Source organism: Gracilinanus agilis, chromosome 4 (assembly GCF_016433145.1).
Source record: "Gracilinanus agilis isolate LMUSP501 chromosome 4, AgileGrace, whole genome shotgun sequence".
NCBI lineage: Eukaryota > Metazoa > Chordata > Mammalia > Didelphimorphia > Didelphidae > Gracilinanus > Gracilinanus agilis.
The window spans coordinates 195,160,969-195,180,528 of record NC_058133.1 but is presented as its reverse complement, the minus strand read 5'-3'; the positions used below and the strand labels follow the sequence as shown (position 1 = coordinate 195,180,528).

Sequence of the window (19,560 nt, the reverse complement as noted above, 5' to 3'; positions counted from 1 at the left end):
ACCTTCACATTCATATATCATAGCTAATTCTTCCATTCCTAATTGATGTACATCCTTTTAATTTCCAGTTTTTTGCCACTATAAAAAAGAACTGCTACACTGATACCAGCCTATATCAGACTCTTTACCCCTTTGAGGAGTGGGGGGAGAAAATCTGAATCTTAAAATGTCAGGAAACAATTGTCCAAAATTGTTTATACAACATAGAGGAAAAACCACTGCTTTGAACACATGGGCTGATGGGGATATTATTGGGAATGAAGACACTAAATGATTACTCTAGCCTAACTACCAATTATATGGAATTGGGTCTTGATCAGTGATACATGTAAAAAAACCCAGTCGAATTGTGCATTGGCTAAGGGAAGTTAATGGGGGGTCAGGGAGAGGGAAAGAACATGAAACATGTAAATATGGGGAAATATTCAAAATAAAAATTTTAAAAATTGTTTATACATGTAACTGAAAAAATAAATAAATTTGGATAAAAAAGAACTGCTAGCAATATTTTTGAGTGCATAGGATTTTTTCTGTTTTTTCTGTTTTTATTTTTTTTTTTTATCTTTTGATTATTAAATGGGAAGAATAAGAGCCTCTACCTCCCCAGGTTGTGAGGATCAAATGAAATAATATTTATAAAGCACTTAGCACAGTGCATGACACATAATGGATGCCATATAAAAGCTAGTTATTATTATTGTTTTTATTATAAACAACCTAGGAGTGGTATAGCTGAATCTTTGGCACATACTGTTTTAGTAACTTCTTTTGTATGATTCCATATTGCTTTCCAGAATGCATTGTACTTATTTACAAATCCAACAACAGTTCATCAGTATGTCTGTTTTCCTGCAGCCCCTCAAATATATATCATTTTCCCTTTTTGTCATCTTTGCCAGTCTGATAAAAAGAAGGTAAAAATCTCAGAATTGCAATTTTCACTTCTAATTCATAGTGATTTTTGAAGCATTTTTTTTATACTTATAGATTGGATTTCTTGCCTTGAGATCTGCCTATTCATATCCTTATATCATATTTCAATTGGGGAATTGATCTTACCCTTATAAATTTGTCAGAGAAGTATGTCAGAGAAGTATGCTTTGACAGAAAAACTTGTTGCAAAGGTTTTTTTCCTCAGTTATTTCCCTTTAATCGTAACTTTATTAGATTTGTTTATGCAAAAACTTTTCAATTTCATATTCAAAATTGTCTGTTTTTATTTTCTGTGATCCTTTCTGTCCCTTATTTAATCATGATCTTTTTATTGGTAGATCTGATAGGTAATTTTTTCCATATTTCTCAAATTTGTTTAAATGTGACCTTTTATATCAAGATCATGTATTCATTGGGCACTTTTCTTAGAATTAGATATGAAGTGTTGGTCTAAATTTAATAGCTATTCATTTTTTCTTAGTAGTTTTTTCTTTTGTTCTTTTTTTTTTATCACATACTGAGTCTTCTATTTAGCTGAGGTCTTTTAAGTTTATATACCAGTGTACTAGATGCATTGCATCTGTATGTTGTGTAGTTTAATCTGTTCCATTTTTTAATCTATTTTTTTAACCAGTACCTAATTGCTTTGATAACTATAGCTTTGTAGTATGGTTTGAGATATGGAACTTCTTTTCTTTTTTTTTTGACTTATTTTTGTTATTTGTTTAGATTTTTTTTTAATCCTTACCTTTTGTCATAGAATTTTATCAATTCTAAGGCAGAAAAGTGGTAAGGATTAGACAGTTGAGGTTTAGTGACTTGCCCAGGGTCACATAGTTAGGATGTGTTTAAGGGCAGATTTGAAACCCAGTCTTCCCGACTCCAAGACTAGCTGTCTATCTAAGCCACCTTGCTGCTTCTGTGAGATTCTTGACCTTTTTTTTTGTCTCTATAGGAGTTCTAGTTCTATAAAATAATCCTTTGATGATTTGGTATGACATTGAATAAATTCATTTAGTTATTGATATGACCATTTTTATTATATTGACTCATCCTGCCAATGAGCAATTAATATTTTCCCATTTAGATATTTATTTCTGCAAAGTGCTTTGTGGTTGTATTTTATATTTTCTTATGTATCTTGATAGGAGGATTCTCAAAAGTTTAAATACATTTTGTAATAGACATCTTTATTTCATCCTCGATTTTATTGGAAAGAATTCTTGTTAATTTTAGTTGTACATAATAGTAGCTTTTAGATTTAAATATATACTATTTATTTATTTATTTGTTTGTTTGTTTTTTAAACCCTAGTTTTAGGCAGTGGGGGTTAAGTGACTCGCCCAGGATCATACAACTATGAAGTGTCTGAGGCCAAATTTGAACCCAGGACCTCCCATCTCTAGACCTGGCTCTCAATCCACTGAGCTACCCAGCTACCCCCAAATATATACTTTTTAACATTTTAGGGAAAGATCCATTTAGTTCTGTTATAGGTAATTTTCCTCTCCCAGTGCAGCTGTGTAGCTGAATTGGTGTGTTGCATTCATTCCCCATTCCCCCGAGTTTCCATTAGTTTTATTTGTTACAACCCTTCTCCTAGAGTGTGTCTTTTTTATTTTTACAGTTCTCTGTTTTCTAGTGTTTTTCATAGAAATGGGTATAGTATTTTGTTAAGATTTTTGTGATTCTATTAATAATTATTTTTGTTGAATTTGTTATGAATGTCAAAATGGTCGATCATAATTTTTCCAATATAAATTAGCCCTGCGTTCCTGTTATAAATCCAGCCTGGTCACAATGTAATATATCTTTTTAATATGCTCTTTTAGCTCCTTTGCTAATATATATATATTTTTTTTTCTTTTCTTTTTTTTTTTTTTAACTCTTCTGTCTTAGGATCAACATACTGTTTCAGTTCTAAGGCAGAAGAGCAGTAAGAGTTAAACAATGGGGATTATTAGGACTTTCAGATAGGAAGTGTATGAGGTCAGGTCATATGTATGAGGTCAGATCGAGGGTCTCCTGTCTCCAAGTCTGACTCTCTATTCACTGAGCCACCTGGCTGCCTTGCTAATATTTTATTCAAAATTTTTGCATCTATGTTTATGATTTTGGTCTTTATTTTTCTTTTTCTACTTTGACTCTTCCAGGTTTATGAATCAAAACCATATCTATATCATAAAAGGAATTTGGTAGGATCTCTTTTGCTATTTTGCAAACAATTTATGTGATAATAGGATTGGCTTTTGAATATTTCATAGAGTTCAGTGAATTCATCTGGTCCTATAGTTGATTTTTTTCCTTTGGAACTTCATTTATGGCTTATTCAGATTCTTCCTCTGAAATTGTGTAGTTTAAATTCCCTATTTCTCATTATTTTAATCTGTATATTTGATATTTTTGTAAATATTTATTTAATTTGTCGGGTTTGTTGGCCTATAATATGAGAGAAAATTGCCTAATTCCCTTTATTTCTTCTAAATTTATTGTGAATTCTTTTTTATTTTTGTTACTGGCAATTTGGTGATTTCTTTGTAATCAAATTAGCCAATAATTTATCCATTTTATTGTTTTCTATTTCTCCCCCTAAAAGCCCCTTATTTTATTAAGTGTTTTTTGTTTTCAATTTTATTAATCTCTTTGATTTTTTTAGGATTTCTATTTTGGCATTTTAATTAGTTTTTTATTATCAATTTTTCCAGGATTTTTAGTTTCATTCCCAATTCATTGATCTATTTTTTTTAGTAATAAAAGTATTTAGAGATGTATATTTTACCCCCAAGGTAAATTACTTTGTTTGCATCTTCCCCAAAATTGGTATCAAATCATTGCTGTGATTATTATTAACAAAATTATCTATTATTTCTTTGATTTGTTCTATTGACCACCAATTCTTTAGGATTAAGTTACATAATATCTAGTTGATTTTTAATCATTTAAGGTGGTCCTTTAATATTATTCTTATTCATTGTCAGTAAAGTATACATATAATTTGTTTTTCTGCATTAGTTCTTGAGGTTTTTCTATTCTAAGACATGATCATTTTTTGCAAAGACAAACATCTGAAAAATATGTATATACCTTTCTGTTTCTATTAGTAATTGCCAGAGGTCTATCATAACTAATTTTTAAATTCTGGAAGTGCTAAAATTTAAGAAGACCTCAAAGCACCAAGTTGCATCCACTGGGGCAGTGCATTTTTTTTTTCTATAAGCAAAAAAGAGAGAGATGGTAGAATGAAAATTTTTATTTTAGAGGAAAATTATATCTTATTATTTGTATTTAAAATGTTACTAAATTTATCCCTTTGTAATCTTATTTAGAAATCACATTTTGAATGCTTTTTTTATAGTTCATTTTCTGCAATTAGTATGTTTTTTTGCAAATAAAATATATGTCTTCTCCTATTTGAATACTTTATAGTGTTAACATATGCATTACTTTAGAGGTAGGAACCTCCATGGCTTCAACCATTGTTGCTATAACTTCAGATCTTTTCTTTTCCCATGCTTTCCTTTATTACTCTCATTTTATTTTTAAAATAATTTTTACCTCTTTTTAAAAAATTCTTGCTTTGACTGCTTCTAGGAATTCTTGTTAGACTTGTGTCCATTCTGCATTTTTCTTTGAGGCTTTGCTTGTAGATATTTTTGAGTAATTTTCTTCTTCTGGATTTATATTTTGAGCTTTTGTCCACTTACCATCCTTGTGCTTTCACAGCTTAGGTTGGGGGCCTTCAAGCTTTCATTGATCCCAGTATGATTATATTTGGGATGAAGTCTGCCCACTGATTTATCATCTTAGTCCAATAAGTTTCTCTCAGCATGTCCCTGATTTCCAGTTTCAGTAGACTGCTGCTGGACTCAGCCACTATTAGAACTTCAGGCTTTATCTGCCTGTGTTGGAGGTGAGAACTAAGTCCTGGGATTAGAGCTACCTAACTATGATTGGCTTCTGAATTCATTCCTTGCTCAGTATTGGCATCCTGTACAAAAACTCAGATCAGCTTTTATTCAGGGTTGAGGAATTTCAATTTGTTACAGTATGCTGCATTTTCAGGAGTAGATTCTTGTTTTTTAATTGTTTTTAGTCATGTCCAATTCTTTGTGATCTCATGTGGGGTTTTCTTGGCAGAGATATTGGAGTTGTTTGCTACTTCCTCCTTCATTTCATTTTACAGATGAGGAAACTTAGGCAAATGGTATGTGACAGCTAGTGTCTGAAGCTGGATTTGAACTCAAGAAGATGAATATTTCTGACTATAGGCCCAGTACTCTTTCTACTACATCACCTACCTGACCATCAGAAATAAATACCTTCTGATAATTTTCAAGAAAAAGATTCTACAATGAAGATGCTAAACAAAATTTGTCTTAAGATAGATTTGCTTCTTTTAGTTTTTGGATCAAAGTAAAAGTACTTTATTATTAAAGAATTGATTCATATGGCATAGTTTTATTGAACAGAGGACACCCCCAGGCATTGTTTCACATGTGTTTTCACAGGTAGGTTTCTTTTACTGATAACAGGGGGTAAAAACAAGAGCATTACACCTTTCTAATTCATCTAATGTCATGGATTAGTTGCATTGTCTGATATTTGTTGACCTTTGACATTTGTACATTTCTGAATGTTTCTAAGCATTTGCTTGCTAAGTAAAATTCAGCAAAGAAGAAATAGGACTTATCTCTGTGACTATGGATGTTGAATATGCAATAGGACCAGATTGGAAGTATAATACTTAGCTGTTGCTAGTATCTACACACTGCTTGAAAAATAGCAGCTCATTGCCAGAAAAAAACATATTTATCTTTCAGGCATTGTGGCCCTTCTTGTCTTTTGTCCTGAAATCAGGTCCACTTTGCTTATTAACAGTCATATTATCAGGTACAGAAGAAATTTCACTAATAAGAGTAATTATTGCTGGAATGAAATGAAGAATTGCCACCTCCCATATTGCAATTTTAGCATTTATATCATTGAAATCACTATCTGAAAGCTTACTATTGGATGAGTATGATGGAATGTCTTAATGGCTTGTCTTAGAAAATAAGTTATTATCTTACATCATCATATTTATCCCAAATATTCTTCCCTTTCCATAAAACCATCCTATATAAAAAATATTTTTTTAGAGGGAAAAAAATTAGCATTTCTAATCAATATGCTGAAAGTCTAAAACCATATGTGATACTTGTGGACCTTCTATCTCCACAAAGGGATGATTTGGAGGTGTCCTCTTAATATCTCTGCATTTGAGTCCTGTTGGGTCTTTATATTAATAATTCTTAAATCTTTTCATGAGCCTTTTGAATATTTTATCAGTTAAGATACAAGCAAAACTATACTATTATGACAACCAAACTAAATTTAAAAAAACCTAGAAAGTTAGAAAAAATTTTTTTGCAAGTTAATAAGATAAAAACTACATGCAAAGCTAAAGTCTTATTTTACACTATCAATTATTCACAGATTTTTATAAACATTTGATAAATTCTTTTGATACTCCAAAGGGAAAAGACTAACATGGGCAAAAAAATGTCCAACTGAAACAATTGTAGGAGTATGTCCCCATATTTATAGTAAAAGTGTAAAATATATGAATCATTTCTAACACCTCTGGTTCCCATAGATAGAACCATGTTTTATTTATTTTGTAATATGAAAAAGTTTTTGGAATGCTAAGGAATGTTGATAATAAAGGTATACTATACCTTCATAATGTATGAAATAGAAATGTCTTTTTGTGTTTCAAAGATCTATCCCCTCCCCACAATTGTATCAATTGATGAGTCCAGTCTTCCTTACTAACAAACATTATTTTCTTTTCTTCTACCCAATGGGGGGAAAAATTCCTTTGAAACAATAGGCATAGTCAAACAAAACAAATTCCAAGTTGGCCATATTAAAAAACTTTATTTGAACTTTGAGCCCATTGCTCACAGAATATAGGTAGCATGTGTCATTTGGGTCCTCTGGAATCATGTTTGAACATTGATCACATAGTCATGTGAATTTTACTCCTGGTTCTCCTCATTTTCTTTGTATCAGATCATTTAAGTCTTCTGGGTTTCTCTGAAATTTCTGTCATTTCTTACAATGTAATATTTTTCCATTATTTTTGTCTACTAAATTTTGTTTGACCATTCCCCACTTTATAGTTTCCACCTCTTTAGCAAAGAGCTGCTATAATCTTTCTTTTGTTTTAACCCATACCTTCTGTCTTTTTTAAAAATTCTTTTTATCATTATACAAAATACACTTCCATATTGGTCATTGTTGTAAGAACAAACTCATACATAACCAAAATTTCAAAATAAAATCATAAATACACTGATGTGAAAGATGACTCTAACAGTTCTTTCTCTGAAGGTGGATAACATTCCCTGTCATAAGTCTTTCAGGATTGTCCCAGATTAGTTCACTGCTTAGAGTAGCCAAGTTTTCTCAGATAATCATTGTCCAATATTGCTGTTATTGTGTACATTGTTCTCCTGGTTCTGCTTGTTTTGCTCTGCATCAGTTCCTTTAAATCTTTCTAGTTTTTTTCTGAAATCATCTTGTTTCTTACAGCATAATAGTATTCCGTCACCAACATGTACCACAATTTGTTTAGCTGTTCCCCAACTGATGGACGTTCCTTCAATTTCCAATTCTTTACCACTACAAAAACAACTGCTAAATATTTTTGTACAAGTAGATCCTTTTCCATTTTTTATCTCTTTGGGATATAGACCTAGTAGTGTGGTATTAATGGATCAAAGGGTATGCACAGTTTTATAACCTTTTGGGCATAGTTGTAGATTGCCCTCTGGAATGGTTGGATCACTTCACAACTCCACCATCAATGCATTAGTGTCCCAATTTTGCCACATCCCCTCCAACATTTACTACTTACATTACTGCCATATTGACCAGTCTGACAGGTGTGATGTGGTATCTCAGCATTGCTTTAATTTGCATTTCTCTAATCAAGAATGGTTTAGAACATTTTTTCATATGATTATTGATGGCTTTGATTTTCTTCATCTGAAAATTGCTTGTTCATATCCTTTTACCATTATCAATTGGAGAATGGCTTATATTCATATAAATTTGACTTAGTTCTCTACAAATTTGAGAAGTTAGACATTTGTCAGAGAAATTTGTTATAAATGCCCCCCCCCCCCCAGTTTGTTGTTTCTCTTCTAATATTTATTTTCTGTCTTATATCAGGTCTAAAATAGAAGAGAGGCAAGGGCTAGGTTATTGGGGTTGAGTGATTTGCCCAGGATCACACAACTAGGAAATGTATGGGGCCAGATTTGAACCCAGGTCCTTCTGACTCCTGGTCCAGTGACTATTCATTGTGCTTCCTAGTTGCCCCATAAACAGTTTTTGTACATGTGGCTCCTTTACCTTTTCCTCTTATTTCTTTGGTGTATAGATTTAATAGTAATATTACTGGGTTAGAGGGTATACATAGTTTAATGACTTTTTGGGCTTCGTTCTAAGTTGTTTTCCAGAATTCCTGAACCAATTCATATCAACAACATTGTTGGAGTGTGGCTGTTTTCCTGCAACTCCTCATATCATGTTTTCATTTTCCCTTTTTGTCATGTTGTATAATCTGATGTATGTGAAATGGAATTTAGGTTTTTTTGTTTGTTTTTTTTTAAACCACTTAAAAAAATCAATCCTTACCTTCTGTTTTAGAATTGATACCAAGAAACAATTCCAAGGTTGAAGAGTTGCTATGTTTTAGTTTTCCTAATATTGAATCAGTTGAATGAATCAGTTCTGCATTGTTGATATACAATGTGATCTTCATGATACTCTTCTTTTTCCTTTTCAGTAATATTTTATTTTTTCTCACTTACATATAAAAGCAATTTGTCATTGATTTTCTAATAGGGAAGAAAGAGGAAAAGATTTTGAACTAAAAATATTAGAAATTGAATGCCATAGATATTTTTGCTAAAATAGGTCCTTTTTTTCTCTTTTTCTAAACTTTTCTCTTCTGTTTTAATATTAGTTCCAAGACAGAAGAGCGGCAGGGTTAGGCAATCTGGATTAAGTGACTTGCCTAGTAACACACAGCTAGGAAGTGTCTGAAATCAAATTTGAACCCAGATCCTCCTTACTCTTAAGTCTGGTGCTTCTAATTGTTGTGCTACCTAGCTGCCCCTAAATAGTTCCTTTTCAGCTTTTTTCTTTTCTTTTCTTTTCTTTTCTTTTCTTTTCTTTTCTTTTCTTTTCTTTTCTTTTCTTTTCTTTTCTTTTCTTTTCTTTCCTTTCCTTTCCTTTCCTTTCCTTTCCTTTTCTTTTCCTTTTTTTTTTTTTTTTTTTTTTTTAATCTCTTTGGGATACAGACCAGTTAGGTGGTGTTGCTGGATCAGTGGAAATGCACAGTTTTTATAGCCTTTCGAACATAATTCCAGATTGTTTTCCAGAATGGTTGGACCATTTCACAACTCCACCAATAGTACAGCACCAATTTTCCCACATCTTCAACCTTTATCATTTTCCTTTTCTGTCATTAGTAGTCAATTTCCTAGGTATGAGGTGGTACCTCAGAGTTATTTGCATTTCTCTATATAATCAATAGAGATTTGTACATTGTGCATATTCTTTAAAAATATAATGAAGTTAATTCATCTTTGTTAAAACTAATGAATATTTTTATGTTGATATTCATGAGAGACACAAGTCAATAGTCTTCTTTCTCTTCATTATTTCCCTGGGATTTTGATATTACAATCATATTTGTTTTATAGAAAAATTTGGTGGGATCCATCCTTTCTCTTTTTTTGGCAATATTTTATGATAGATGTATGTGGAGTGAAATTTGGGGTGGGGCTCATACCCCCAAAATCACTCTAATGAGCAGACAGGAGACTTGATGCTGGCAGAGTTCATGTACCTTCATTCAGAGGTGTGGATGGGGGGAAGTGAGGAATGCTGCTTTTGGGTCTAGACAGCATCCTCAGAAGGGGGAGGGGGCAAGGACCAGTATTCTCACAGGGTGTGGGGTGGGGCTAAGGGTGGGGGAATACTTGACTGGGCATGGCCAGTCTTCCTTACAAGGTGGGCGAAGGGCCAAGGGGGTGGGGAGGACACAGAGAGAGAGAGAGACAGAGGCAGAGAGTCCACATTGATGTCTAGGTTTTACTCAGATTTTATAGGGATCCAACACAGTGCTATCTTCACTTTCCCATCATCTGTATCTTATTCTGCCTTCCTTCTTCTTTCCTCCTCAATCCTTTCCCAGAGCTTCTGATGTTTCTAAGCATGAGAATATTCCTTAGGTTTGCAGTTTTTAGTTTAGGTTTTAGGCCTGTCCAAGGATTTATCAGATTACAACAATCCAAACTTAAACACTTTTTGAAACATTACTTGGGACATGTAGTCAAGATTATAACTTGTAAGTTTCTTTCATAGGAATTAGGTCACCCCTAAACTTCTTCCCATAGGAATAGAAGAAAAGGGGGGGAAGTCCCTTAGCCACATTTGAAAAAGAGTATATTAAAGGCCTATATTAATATATATGTATGAAACTCCTTGGGGAGGGGGTTTCTTCTACTCTTCAGAAGGAGAGATTGATATCTCCTAGTGGAGGGCACCTAACTTCACTATTTTTCTATAGGAAGTTGCCAGTCTATAATTACTAATACTAATCAATGTATATTTGGGAATAATGCACAAATTTCATCCCACACAGATGTAATTATTGTTTGTTTTGATGTTACTTTTAAATCCATCTGGTAGATTTCGTTTTAATTTTTGCTCTGGGTTTTAAAAGATTTGGGAAGTCTTTTATGCTGACTTGAAATTTGTACTTTTTTTTAGTCATGGTTTCAGGTAGTCTAATGATTCTTAAAATATCTCATCAATTTGTTTTCCAGGTCTAATATTCTCTGATAGTAGATACTTTCCATATTCTCTTAAAATTTTTTTGGCTTTGTCATAGCATCTTTAATTGTCTTATAGAGTCACTGAGTTCTGATTGCTTGTTTGTTTTTCAATATGTCTACTAGTTTTATAAGTTTTTCCCAAATTTTGATCTGTTATCCTCCTTTTTTTTCTGTCAACTATTATTTTTTTTAACCTATTCATCTTTTCTAGCTATTCTTATTGTATTTTGGGTTAAGCCTCTGAGACTTTTTAAGTTCTTGCTGTGGAGTTATTATTATTTTTTTTTATATCTGGGTTTACTTAGGATTCTCTTAACTCACTGTATTTCTTCATTATGTTTAGTGTTTTCATCTTCCAAGGTTCCACCAATTTCGAGACTCAGAATTTAATGAAAAGAACACACTTAGATTGCCTTTAGGAAATCATAAAGCTCCATTAATAAAACCTCTTTCTCCTCACACCAAAAGATGCATCTTTTTTTCTTAATGGAAGTCACATAGTTTATGGTGACAATTCAAATAAAACCAAGCATTCCTAAAGGAAATGACCTATTCTGAAAGCCTTACACATGCTTTCTTAGATATTTGGGGTGCCCTAAGAAAGATCCCTAAATTGCCAATAAATCATGGGAAGGAATAAAACTAAAGGGGGAAAAGGTGGGAGATACACATCTAATTCTTTAAAGCTTTGTATACTAAGTGGGGGATTAAATGGCTTGTGATTTTCCCCAGATGAGTAAAGTTTGAGAATATCAAGAAAAATATCTGAAAGGGTTATATGCTTTTAAATTTTGATTATAGCTATAGTCCCTTTATTATCCAGCTAGTAAAATATTGAACATTTTTTTCCAGATCTAGAGATGGAAAGGGCAGTTGAGGACATCAAAGCCAAGTCTCTCAATTTACAGATGAGAAAACTATAAAGCCCAGCGAGATTAAATAATTTTACTCAGATCGCTCAACTACTAAATATCTTAGGTAGAATTTGAACCCAGGTCTCCCTGACTTCAAGTCCAGTACTCTATTCACTATATCCTGTGTTGCCTCTTATCTTGCCTCCTTGTTTGGCAGTGGTGTTTTTGTTCCTTACGTATGGACATATACCAGAGAGCCCATAAGGTCCAAGAATGATTTCTTGGTTTCAGACATGAGTTTCCAGGTTGACACTATTCACAGGGTTATTCTCTTGAGGGAGGCCATCATCTGTTAGAGGTTAGAGGAAGACTATGACAAGTTAGAAAAGATTTGAAATATGTCAGTGAAACTTCTGTCAATAGAGATGAGTAATCTTTGAGGAAATAAACTTTCTTATCCAAAGAACTTGTATTTTAGAGCTTCAGAAATGTCCGTTTCTTCCACCCTTAGTTCTCTTAAGTGATATTGCTGGTAGCTTCAATTTACATTTGAATTTTTCCCCCATTTCTTGTTTGTTTGGTTTTTTCCGAAGGGCTCCCACCAACTCCAGTCCAGCTTCTCTATCCTGTGTCCAGATTCAGCAATGTCAAATCTCTCCAGCATCTTTGCCGCTTTCGGATCCGACAGCTTGTCCGAATAGATCACATCCCAGATCTTCCTTTGCCGAAGTATGTTGGCATTTGAAGGGAGCAATGTGGGGTTGGGAGGTGAATATGAGAAAAGATAAATGCATGTCCTGATAAAGCCTATTGGCTCAAATTCCAGAGATGGCTCTTGGCATCAAATATTCTCATTTATTACCTTTCCAGCTTTATTTCTTCCTAACACTTAACTCTGGGGCTGTGGTATAAATCTAGAGAAAAGGATGTTTGTGTATACCTAGCAATCTCTATGGAAAGTTGAGTGGGGAAGAACATGGTTGAAGTAATATCAGGACTCTAGAAGAATGAAGCCAGAGAAGTAGCTGTGATTGAAAGTATGAGATGGGGATCTTGTTGGATCTGTATGAAGGACAATTGAGAATAATCTCCCTTGCCACACAGGGATGGAGGGAATGGAGAAGAGAGAGGGGGGAAATAATAGAGCCTTATTTTTCTTATATTATTTTTCTTATAACTACCCGTGCCAATTCTGTGTCCCAGGCCTCTGATCTCTTACATCAGAAAGTTCTACTACTATGATCCTCAAGAAGAAGTATACCTGTCCTTGAAGGAAGCCCAGCTCATTTCAAAACAGAAGCCGGAGGTGGAGCCCTCTACGTAGCGAGGGGCCCCCATGACAGTTGTGTTGCTGTCAGGTAAGGTATGTCCTCTTCACCCCACTCCTCACCAAGTGTTCGGAAGCAGACTCAGAAAAATGAAACAATTTGGCCAAAGTCATATAGATAGTAAGTCAGAGCTAGGATTTGAACCTAGACCTGCAACTCTAAATCCATTATTCTTCCCACTTTTGCCTTGACGCCTTAAGAGATATGACATGACTATGAAACATGGAAAGAATATTTACAGAGAAAGATACAGACACCTATAAATAAAAATGGTGCTGGATATTAAGTGGGGGGCAAGAGTTTTCATCTCTGTTGGTGGAAAGATGCTCCCCTAGTATTTATTCACTGCACAGTCATCTGTGGTGGAGGATAATTGTTGGTTTCCTTCACACTCCACAACTAATATGTAACATTAGAAACCAAAGAAAATCTCTCTTCACCATTAAATTGTCTCTAGGGCTACATTTTTGATCAAAGAGTAACTGTAGCCAGGAAACCAGAATACAGGGTGGGCAACTATCACCTCTTTCTAGAGTTCCATTTGCACCACAGAAAAAAACAAACAAATTATTAGAGTTGATTAACCAGAAAATTCACTTAAAGAATTAATTTTCCTTTTTTCTGATTTGCTAATTTTCTTGATATAAAACTCCTTGGCATCATCTATTCATGTAGCTGAATTCTGAATTTTTCTTAATAAAGGATGTTAAAGAATGGAGGAAGAAAGGGGGAAATTGCTGGAAGGTCAGGGTTTTTTTTTTTTTTTAAGTATTGATAATATTTACTACATGTTAAATCAGTGCTCCATGGATTGTATTTGTCGGTGGGCTCCTGCCCTCCTGTAGATTTTTTTGGGGGTAATAATTGTCTTCTCTCTCCCCAAAAAGCCCAAACACTATCATTACAGAGGGGTATCTTTTCTTAAGGTTTTTTTTGATTTTCCAATACTGCTATCATTTGATAATAAAGGGACAGTGATTTCACATATAAATATATATGTACATATTCATACAACACATTTTAGTGGATCTATGATTGCCTTTTTTTTAAATTAGACTGCCTCTTTAATTTTTTATTTTTCTTTTTTTTCAGTTACCTATAGAAACACTTTTTGACAATTGTTTTTTGACATTTTAAAATTTCTATTTTCTCATTATTCTCCCTTTCTGTCCCTGAGGCAATGAATCTGATATAGGTTATACTAAAACTCTCATGTAATGCATATTTCCATATTTCTCATGTCATGGTAAAAGATACATATCAGAAGGGGCAGCTGGGTAGCTCAGTGGATTGAGAGTCGGGCCTAGAGACAGGAGGTTCTAGGTTCAAATCCAGCCTCAGACACTTCCCAGCTGTGCGACCCTGGGCAAGTCACTTGACCCCCATTGCCCACCCTTACCACTCTTCCACCAAGGAGCCAATACACAGAAGTTAAGGGTTTAAAAAAAAAAGATACATATCAGACATACAGTAGCAATCTCATGAAGGAAATAGTGTAAGATGGCATGCTTTTGGGGGCAGTGGATCAAGAGCCAGGCCTAGAGATGAGAGGTCCCAGGTTCAAATGGGGTCTCAGATACTTCCTAGCTGTGTGGCCATGGGCAAGCCATTTAACCCCCATTACTTAGCCTTTACTGCTCTTCTGCCTTGGAACCAATACACAGTATTGATCCTAAGATAGCAGGTAAGGGTTAAAAAAAAAAAAAAGATGGCATGCTTTGATCTACACTCAGACTCTCGACAACTTCTTTGGTTGTGGAGAGCATTTTCTTCATAAGTCCCTTGTGATTATCTTAGAGATTTGCTTTACTGATAATGGTTTAGTTCTTCACAATTGATCATTGTGTAATATTTCTATTACTGTATACATTGTTCTTTTCTACTCACTTCACTTCACTTTGTTCATATAGGTCTTTTCAGGTTTTTCCAAATTCATCCTGTTCATTATTCCTTATGGTGCCATAGTATTCCATTACACTATGATTTCCTTTTGCTAAGGCTATTCATATGCCCTTCCTTCTGGATCTCGGTATTCTAAATTGCTCTTGAGCAGGGGCAGTATATAGACCAGTAAGAGCAAGGGGATCCTAACAGTAGTATTTTGGCAAGACTTAGGTAAATTGCAACTGGAAATACTCCTAGAGACCTCTTAGTCCTATTTTAATTTTACAAATGAATAAACCAAAGCCCAAAGCATAGAGGGTAGGACTCAAATTCAGTCTTCAGGTACCAATTTTGGTATTGCTTCCATTCTACTAGTGAAATAGTATCTATTGTATGTAGTTGATAATCTTGGAAATGTATTAACCAATGTAGTATGTAGTATATAACCAATAGGATCTTTCTATGTAATAATTTTAGGATATATGTACAATAAGGGCTAGAAGTATTTTGCAGTCTTAACATCTGAACAGCAGTCAAGTGCTGGCATCTCCTGTTTTTTTTTTTTTTTTTTTTTTAAATTTGCCACCAGTACTATCTCCTCTTCTACCTTCCTCTCTGCCCCCTCGGACAGTTTTCTTTTAGTAGAATCATTTCATTAGGCTACAGGGGCCACTGGGAAAAAAAAAAAAAAAAAGAAAGTATTCCCAAGGTCATCAACCTCCCCAAGCCCATCCCTTTGAAGAGAGAAATTTTACTCTTCACATCCCCATTCAGCCCAACTACCTTATTAGTCACAGAGAGATTGACTTTCTTAAAGCTCTACAGATAATCCAGTTCACTTGAATAGTAATAGCCCCGTAAGATTCCTTTTATACATGTATTGACTTAGGAGGCTTGCATCATTGTGGTACTTATTAGTCTGATTTTGAGTCCTGAGTGATAAAACCCTTCTTAAATCAGGACCAGTTCAAAATTAAAACAGCCAAATTCAACAGCTTCTTTCTTGATCATTTGGTTAACTTTCCTAAATAGCTGGCAGCCTGTAGGAAATCGGTGGTTATGGATTCTTGTAATCTCAAGGCAATATCCATAAGCTGTGCACTGCCGCAAGGGCCATTCATGAGCCTATAAGGAGAAACTAGAAGGATATGAGACCTTCAGGAAATGTTTTGGGGGAGATTGAGAAAAAGATAGTAGGGAGTCATAGAATATGCTACCAAGAAAAGGTTCCACTCTGTTACCATTGCCACAGGATGTCCACCCTTGGGTTATCTCAGTAATGAGTTATCTTGATAGTTTTTGTTGGTGCCATTGGTACCTGTCTCATTTTACTGTTTGACAGTATTATCCATTCTGCTTCAAGAATGTTGGGACTTTGCCCTCATTTTTCTTTTTCCAACAGGTATTTTGGTTGCCAAGCTCCAGTTGCAAAGAACCAAATGAAGCTACATGGTTGGTAAGGGAAGAGAAGAGCAAATGGGAAGGAGGAACAGTTTGAACTTTCTGTACAAAATGTCTGACTCCCAGATAAGGCACAGAAGAAGCACACAGCAACAAAGCTCCCGAGGTGGGAATGCTGGCCACCAGCTCTGAATCCCCTGTTGGGATCATACAACTGGATCAGCTCCTCGGAAAACTGGAGAAAGTCTCAGCACTGTTTCTTTTTCAGAAGTTTTATTTTTGATATTTCCATTTTCAGTATGGAAAACAATCTTAAGAGCAGCTGGGGTTTGTGCCCATTGGATTTGGGGTGGGTTTGGGAAAGAGCAGTCCCAATCAATGAAAAGAAAGGGCTTGCAAACAGACCCTTTAGTGTTAGCCATGGTGCTCTGCAATGGAGAAAACATGTCATAAATGATAGGGGCCTAGAGGAGGATGGAAGGAGGAACTGGAGTTTCCTAATTAAGAGCTTTTTGTACAAAATAATAGGCACCTTATTGATGCTGATGAAGAAGGGCAGACTTATGGAACAAAACATTGTGGGAAGGATACTTTGTTTGCAGTGTATTCAAAGTCTTTTCACACCTATTTGAGGTTTGAGATCTTGAAATGACATGCCTCTGACATTTAGAAGCTTTTAAAATTTGCTCTACCTGTTTCCTGAAATCCATGACCTCAGGGTACTTCTGTTCTTCCTTATAACCTAGGAAGAAGTAAAAAACCATTTCAGTTCTCCCTTCTCTCCTATAACAGCACATTTTACTCTGGACATGGTAATATACATCTCATCACTTCCATCAAGGAAATAGTTGTTTTTTTTTAATTGTTGCTTGAATGTTTCGAAGCCCTAATTGTGGTTTTAGATTCTTCATGTCAGACTATTTTCATAATTTAGGATTTCCCTCCTCATCAATTAGCAAGTTAGATAGAATGAGGATAGAGCTGAGGGACAAAACCATCACCCCTTTTCTAGAGATGGTATCTCCAGAGTGTAGGATCCTAAGACCTGATCAGCAAAATGTTAAATCTCATGATTTAAAGTTTATCTTCCTGTCTAAGCATTCCATTCCACTTCTGGGCCACGGAGATAGCAAGAAACCAAATAGTGGCTTTATTTCCAAACATACTGCCTGTGAGCAGCCAGGGCTTTTATGGAGGTGAGAGGTGGTGGAGATGGAGAGAATGCCACAAATCACTACCCTCCTTTTGATTAGAAGTCCAGTCCAATGCTTGGCTTTGGCTCCTTAAGTCTTCCTTTTGAGAGGAGGCTTTTTTGGAAGCTTAAAATTTGTCCCAAAGGTGCCCATCACATGTCTCTGGATAATAAGTTTTTGAGACTATTGTCACATGGAGTTGACTGAAATGAGATTTCATATTAAGACGTTGAGCTTATAAAATGTTCTGATCTAAGAAGGACCACAGTATATAGGTATATAGAAGACTGTTAATACTCTGCAATAGGTGCTCTGTGAAACTGTCTTCACAGTTCCCCTGTGTTTCTCAACTTTATCTTGGTGTTAGCAAATCAGGCTTGTGGTTTCCTGAAAGTTTGGGGGGAGGCCCTCAGTGTGTCTAAGTAATTTATAGAAATACCTCATCTGGAAGCACTGACTACTGAAGGCTGAGTTGGCGGCTCCTCTTGTTATGTATTCCCCACTCTGAATGGCTGGTCTCCCAGGCTATAAATCTTTAAAAGGGTACAAAGACACCTGGGAAATCTGCTTTGCAGCATCAAGGTAGCCCACCACTGCATACATATCACAATGCCTGTCTCCCTTCTGTAATTCTTAGAGCAGCACTTTCATTGAAGAAATAAGCTTAGTTCCTGTGAACCTTTACCTTACAGAGGAGAGTTTAAAGTCCTGTATGGTCATTAGAAGGCAGATTCTCAACTCCTGTTTTCTTTGGCTATTGCTAATGAAAAATTGAACCTGTGCTATTTTCAAGGTACTAAAGGGATTACAAAAGAAGTCTGGAATCTACCCTAAGTCTAGAGGAGAATTTGGGGAAATAACTTTGCATTACACAAAGCATTATGATGATGTAGAATCAGTCACCAGATTGTAGTACAGATGTGTGATAGGAGTTAAGAGAGAGGTCCTTGTGGACTAGGATAGGCAGGGAAGGCTTCAGTCATGTGAAACTTAACAGTTTTGAAGATTTGGTGGGATTGGAATAGAAAGGGACAGAGCATCATGAGTAATGCGCAGAGATGAAAATGAGTGACGTTTTGGGAAGCACAGAGCCCCAAGCCATCCTAGCAACATAACATCAGTGTTGAGCTTTTCTTCCTCCTGGACTGAACACCATCATTTAGATAAGCCACCTTCTCCTTCCCTGGTGGCCTTACAGGACCCTCTGAAGGCTGCCCCCCACCCCCAGGCTTCCACAGGGATGGCTAAGGAAGGATGTGTGACATCATCCTTTTCTCTGAAGGAGTTTGAATTTTCATTATATTATGTCAAACTGACCTCAAAAATGGGCGGTTTTCCCTACTCGCCTTCCTTCTCCTTAGTTGTATGGGCAACTCATCAGGTGGAGTACTCATGCCCCAACAGTGGATGGTAGAACAGAAAAGTAGGCAGGGACTTGGTTGTCCTTGAGAAGTGAGTCTGGAAAGCAGAGAATGGTGGAATAGGATTGCCTGAGGTGACCCTAAAAAATCAGGCCCAAGAGGCTGGAAGTAGAACAAGGAGAGGCTGAGCAGCTGTGCCAATGATATGTGCCCTTCATGCCCTCCCCCCTTCCCCAGAAACCTTCTAATTGACCTACCTACCTCTTCCTCATTCACGTTAAACTCAATGAAAACGGTAAGCTACTCACAGACTCATTCTCCCCTACTCCCATTTTCTTTTTTAAGTCATAGAAACTGGAAAAGACAGAAGACCCATCATTTCCTAAAGGAGCAGCTAGGACAAGTGATGTCATTTGCATGGAGGGGCTGCCTTGCAAAGCAATCTCACCACATTAACTCTCTTGTCCGTTATCTACTGTAACCTTCCTTGGGACAGGAATAGACTTAGACTTATATGAGCTAGTGACAACTACTGCTATAACTTGCTATTACTTGAAATTCGTATGCTGCGATGGGGTGGGGGGTGGGACTTGTGGGGAGACACACATCTTTGGGTGAGGACAGATGGCTTCGAGGCTCCTGATCAATAATGATGGCCTTGGCCTGGGGACTTAGCCCTTTGCCTGGATAGAATGACTGGAACCCACTGG

At 35.6% G+C, this 19,560-nt stretch overlaps 1 protein-coding gene across 1 annotated transcript in view; it reads left to right on the top strand.

Moving 5' to 3' along the window:
- Positions 1 to 16,435, top strand: part of SOCS7 (suppressor of cytokine signaling 7) — a gene marked incomplete at its 5' end in the record, with an annotated part of 40,578 nt that extends 24,143 nt beyond the window's left edge. Inside the window, 3 exons of the mRNA XM_044675109.1 lie at positions 12,277 to 12,412; positions 12,887 to 13,041; positions 16,298 to 16,435. Of these exons, the coding sequence (XP_044531044.1) occupies positions 12,277 to 12,412; positions 12,887 to 13,007 (257 nt within the window). The remainder of the gene's footprint in view (positions 1 to 12,276; positions 12,413 to 12,886; positions 13,042 to 16,297) is intronic.
- Between the last annotated feature and the right edge of the window lie 3,125 nt (positions 16,436 to 19,560).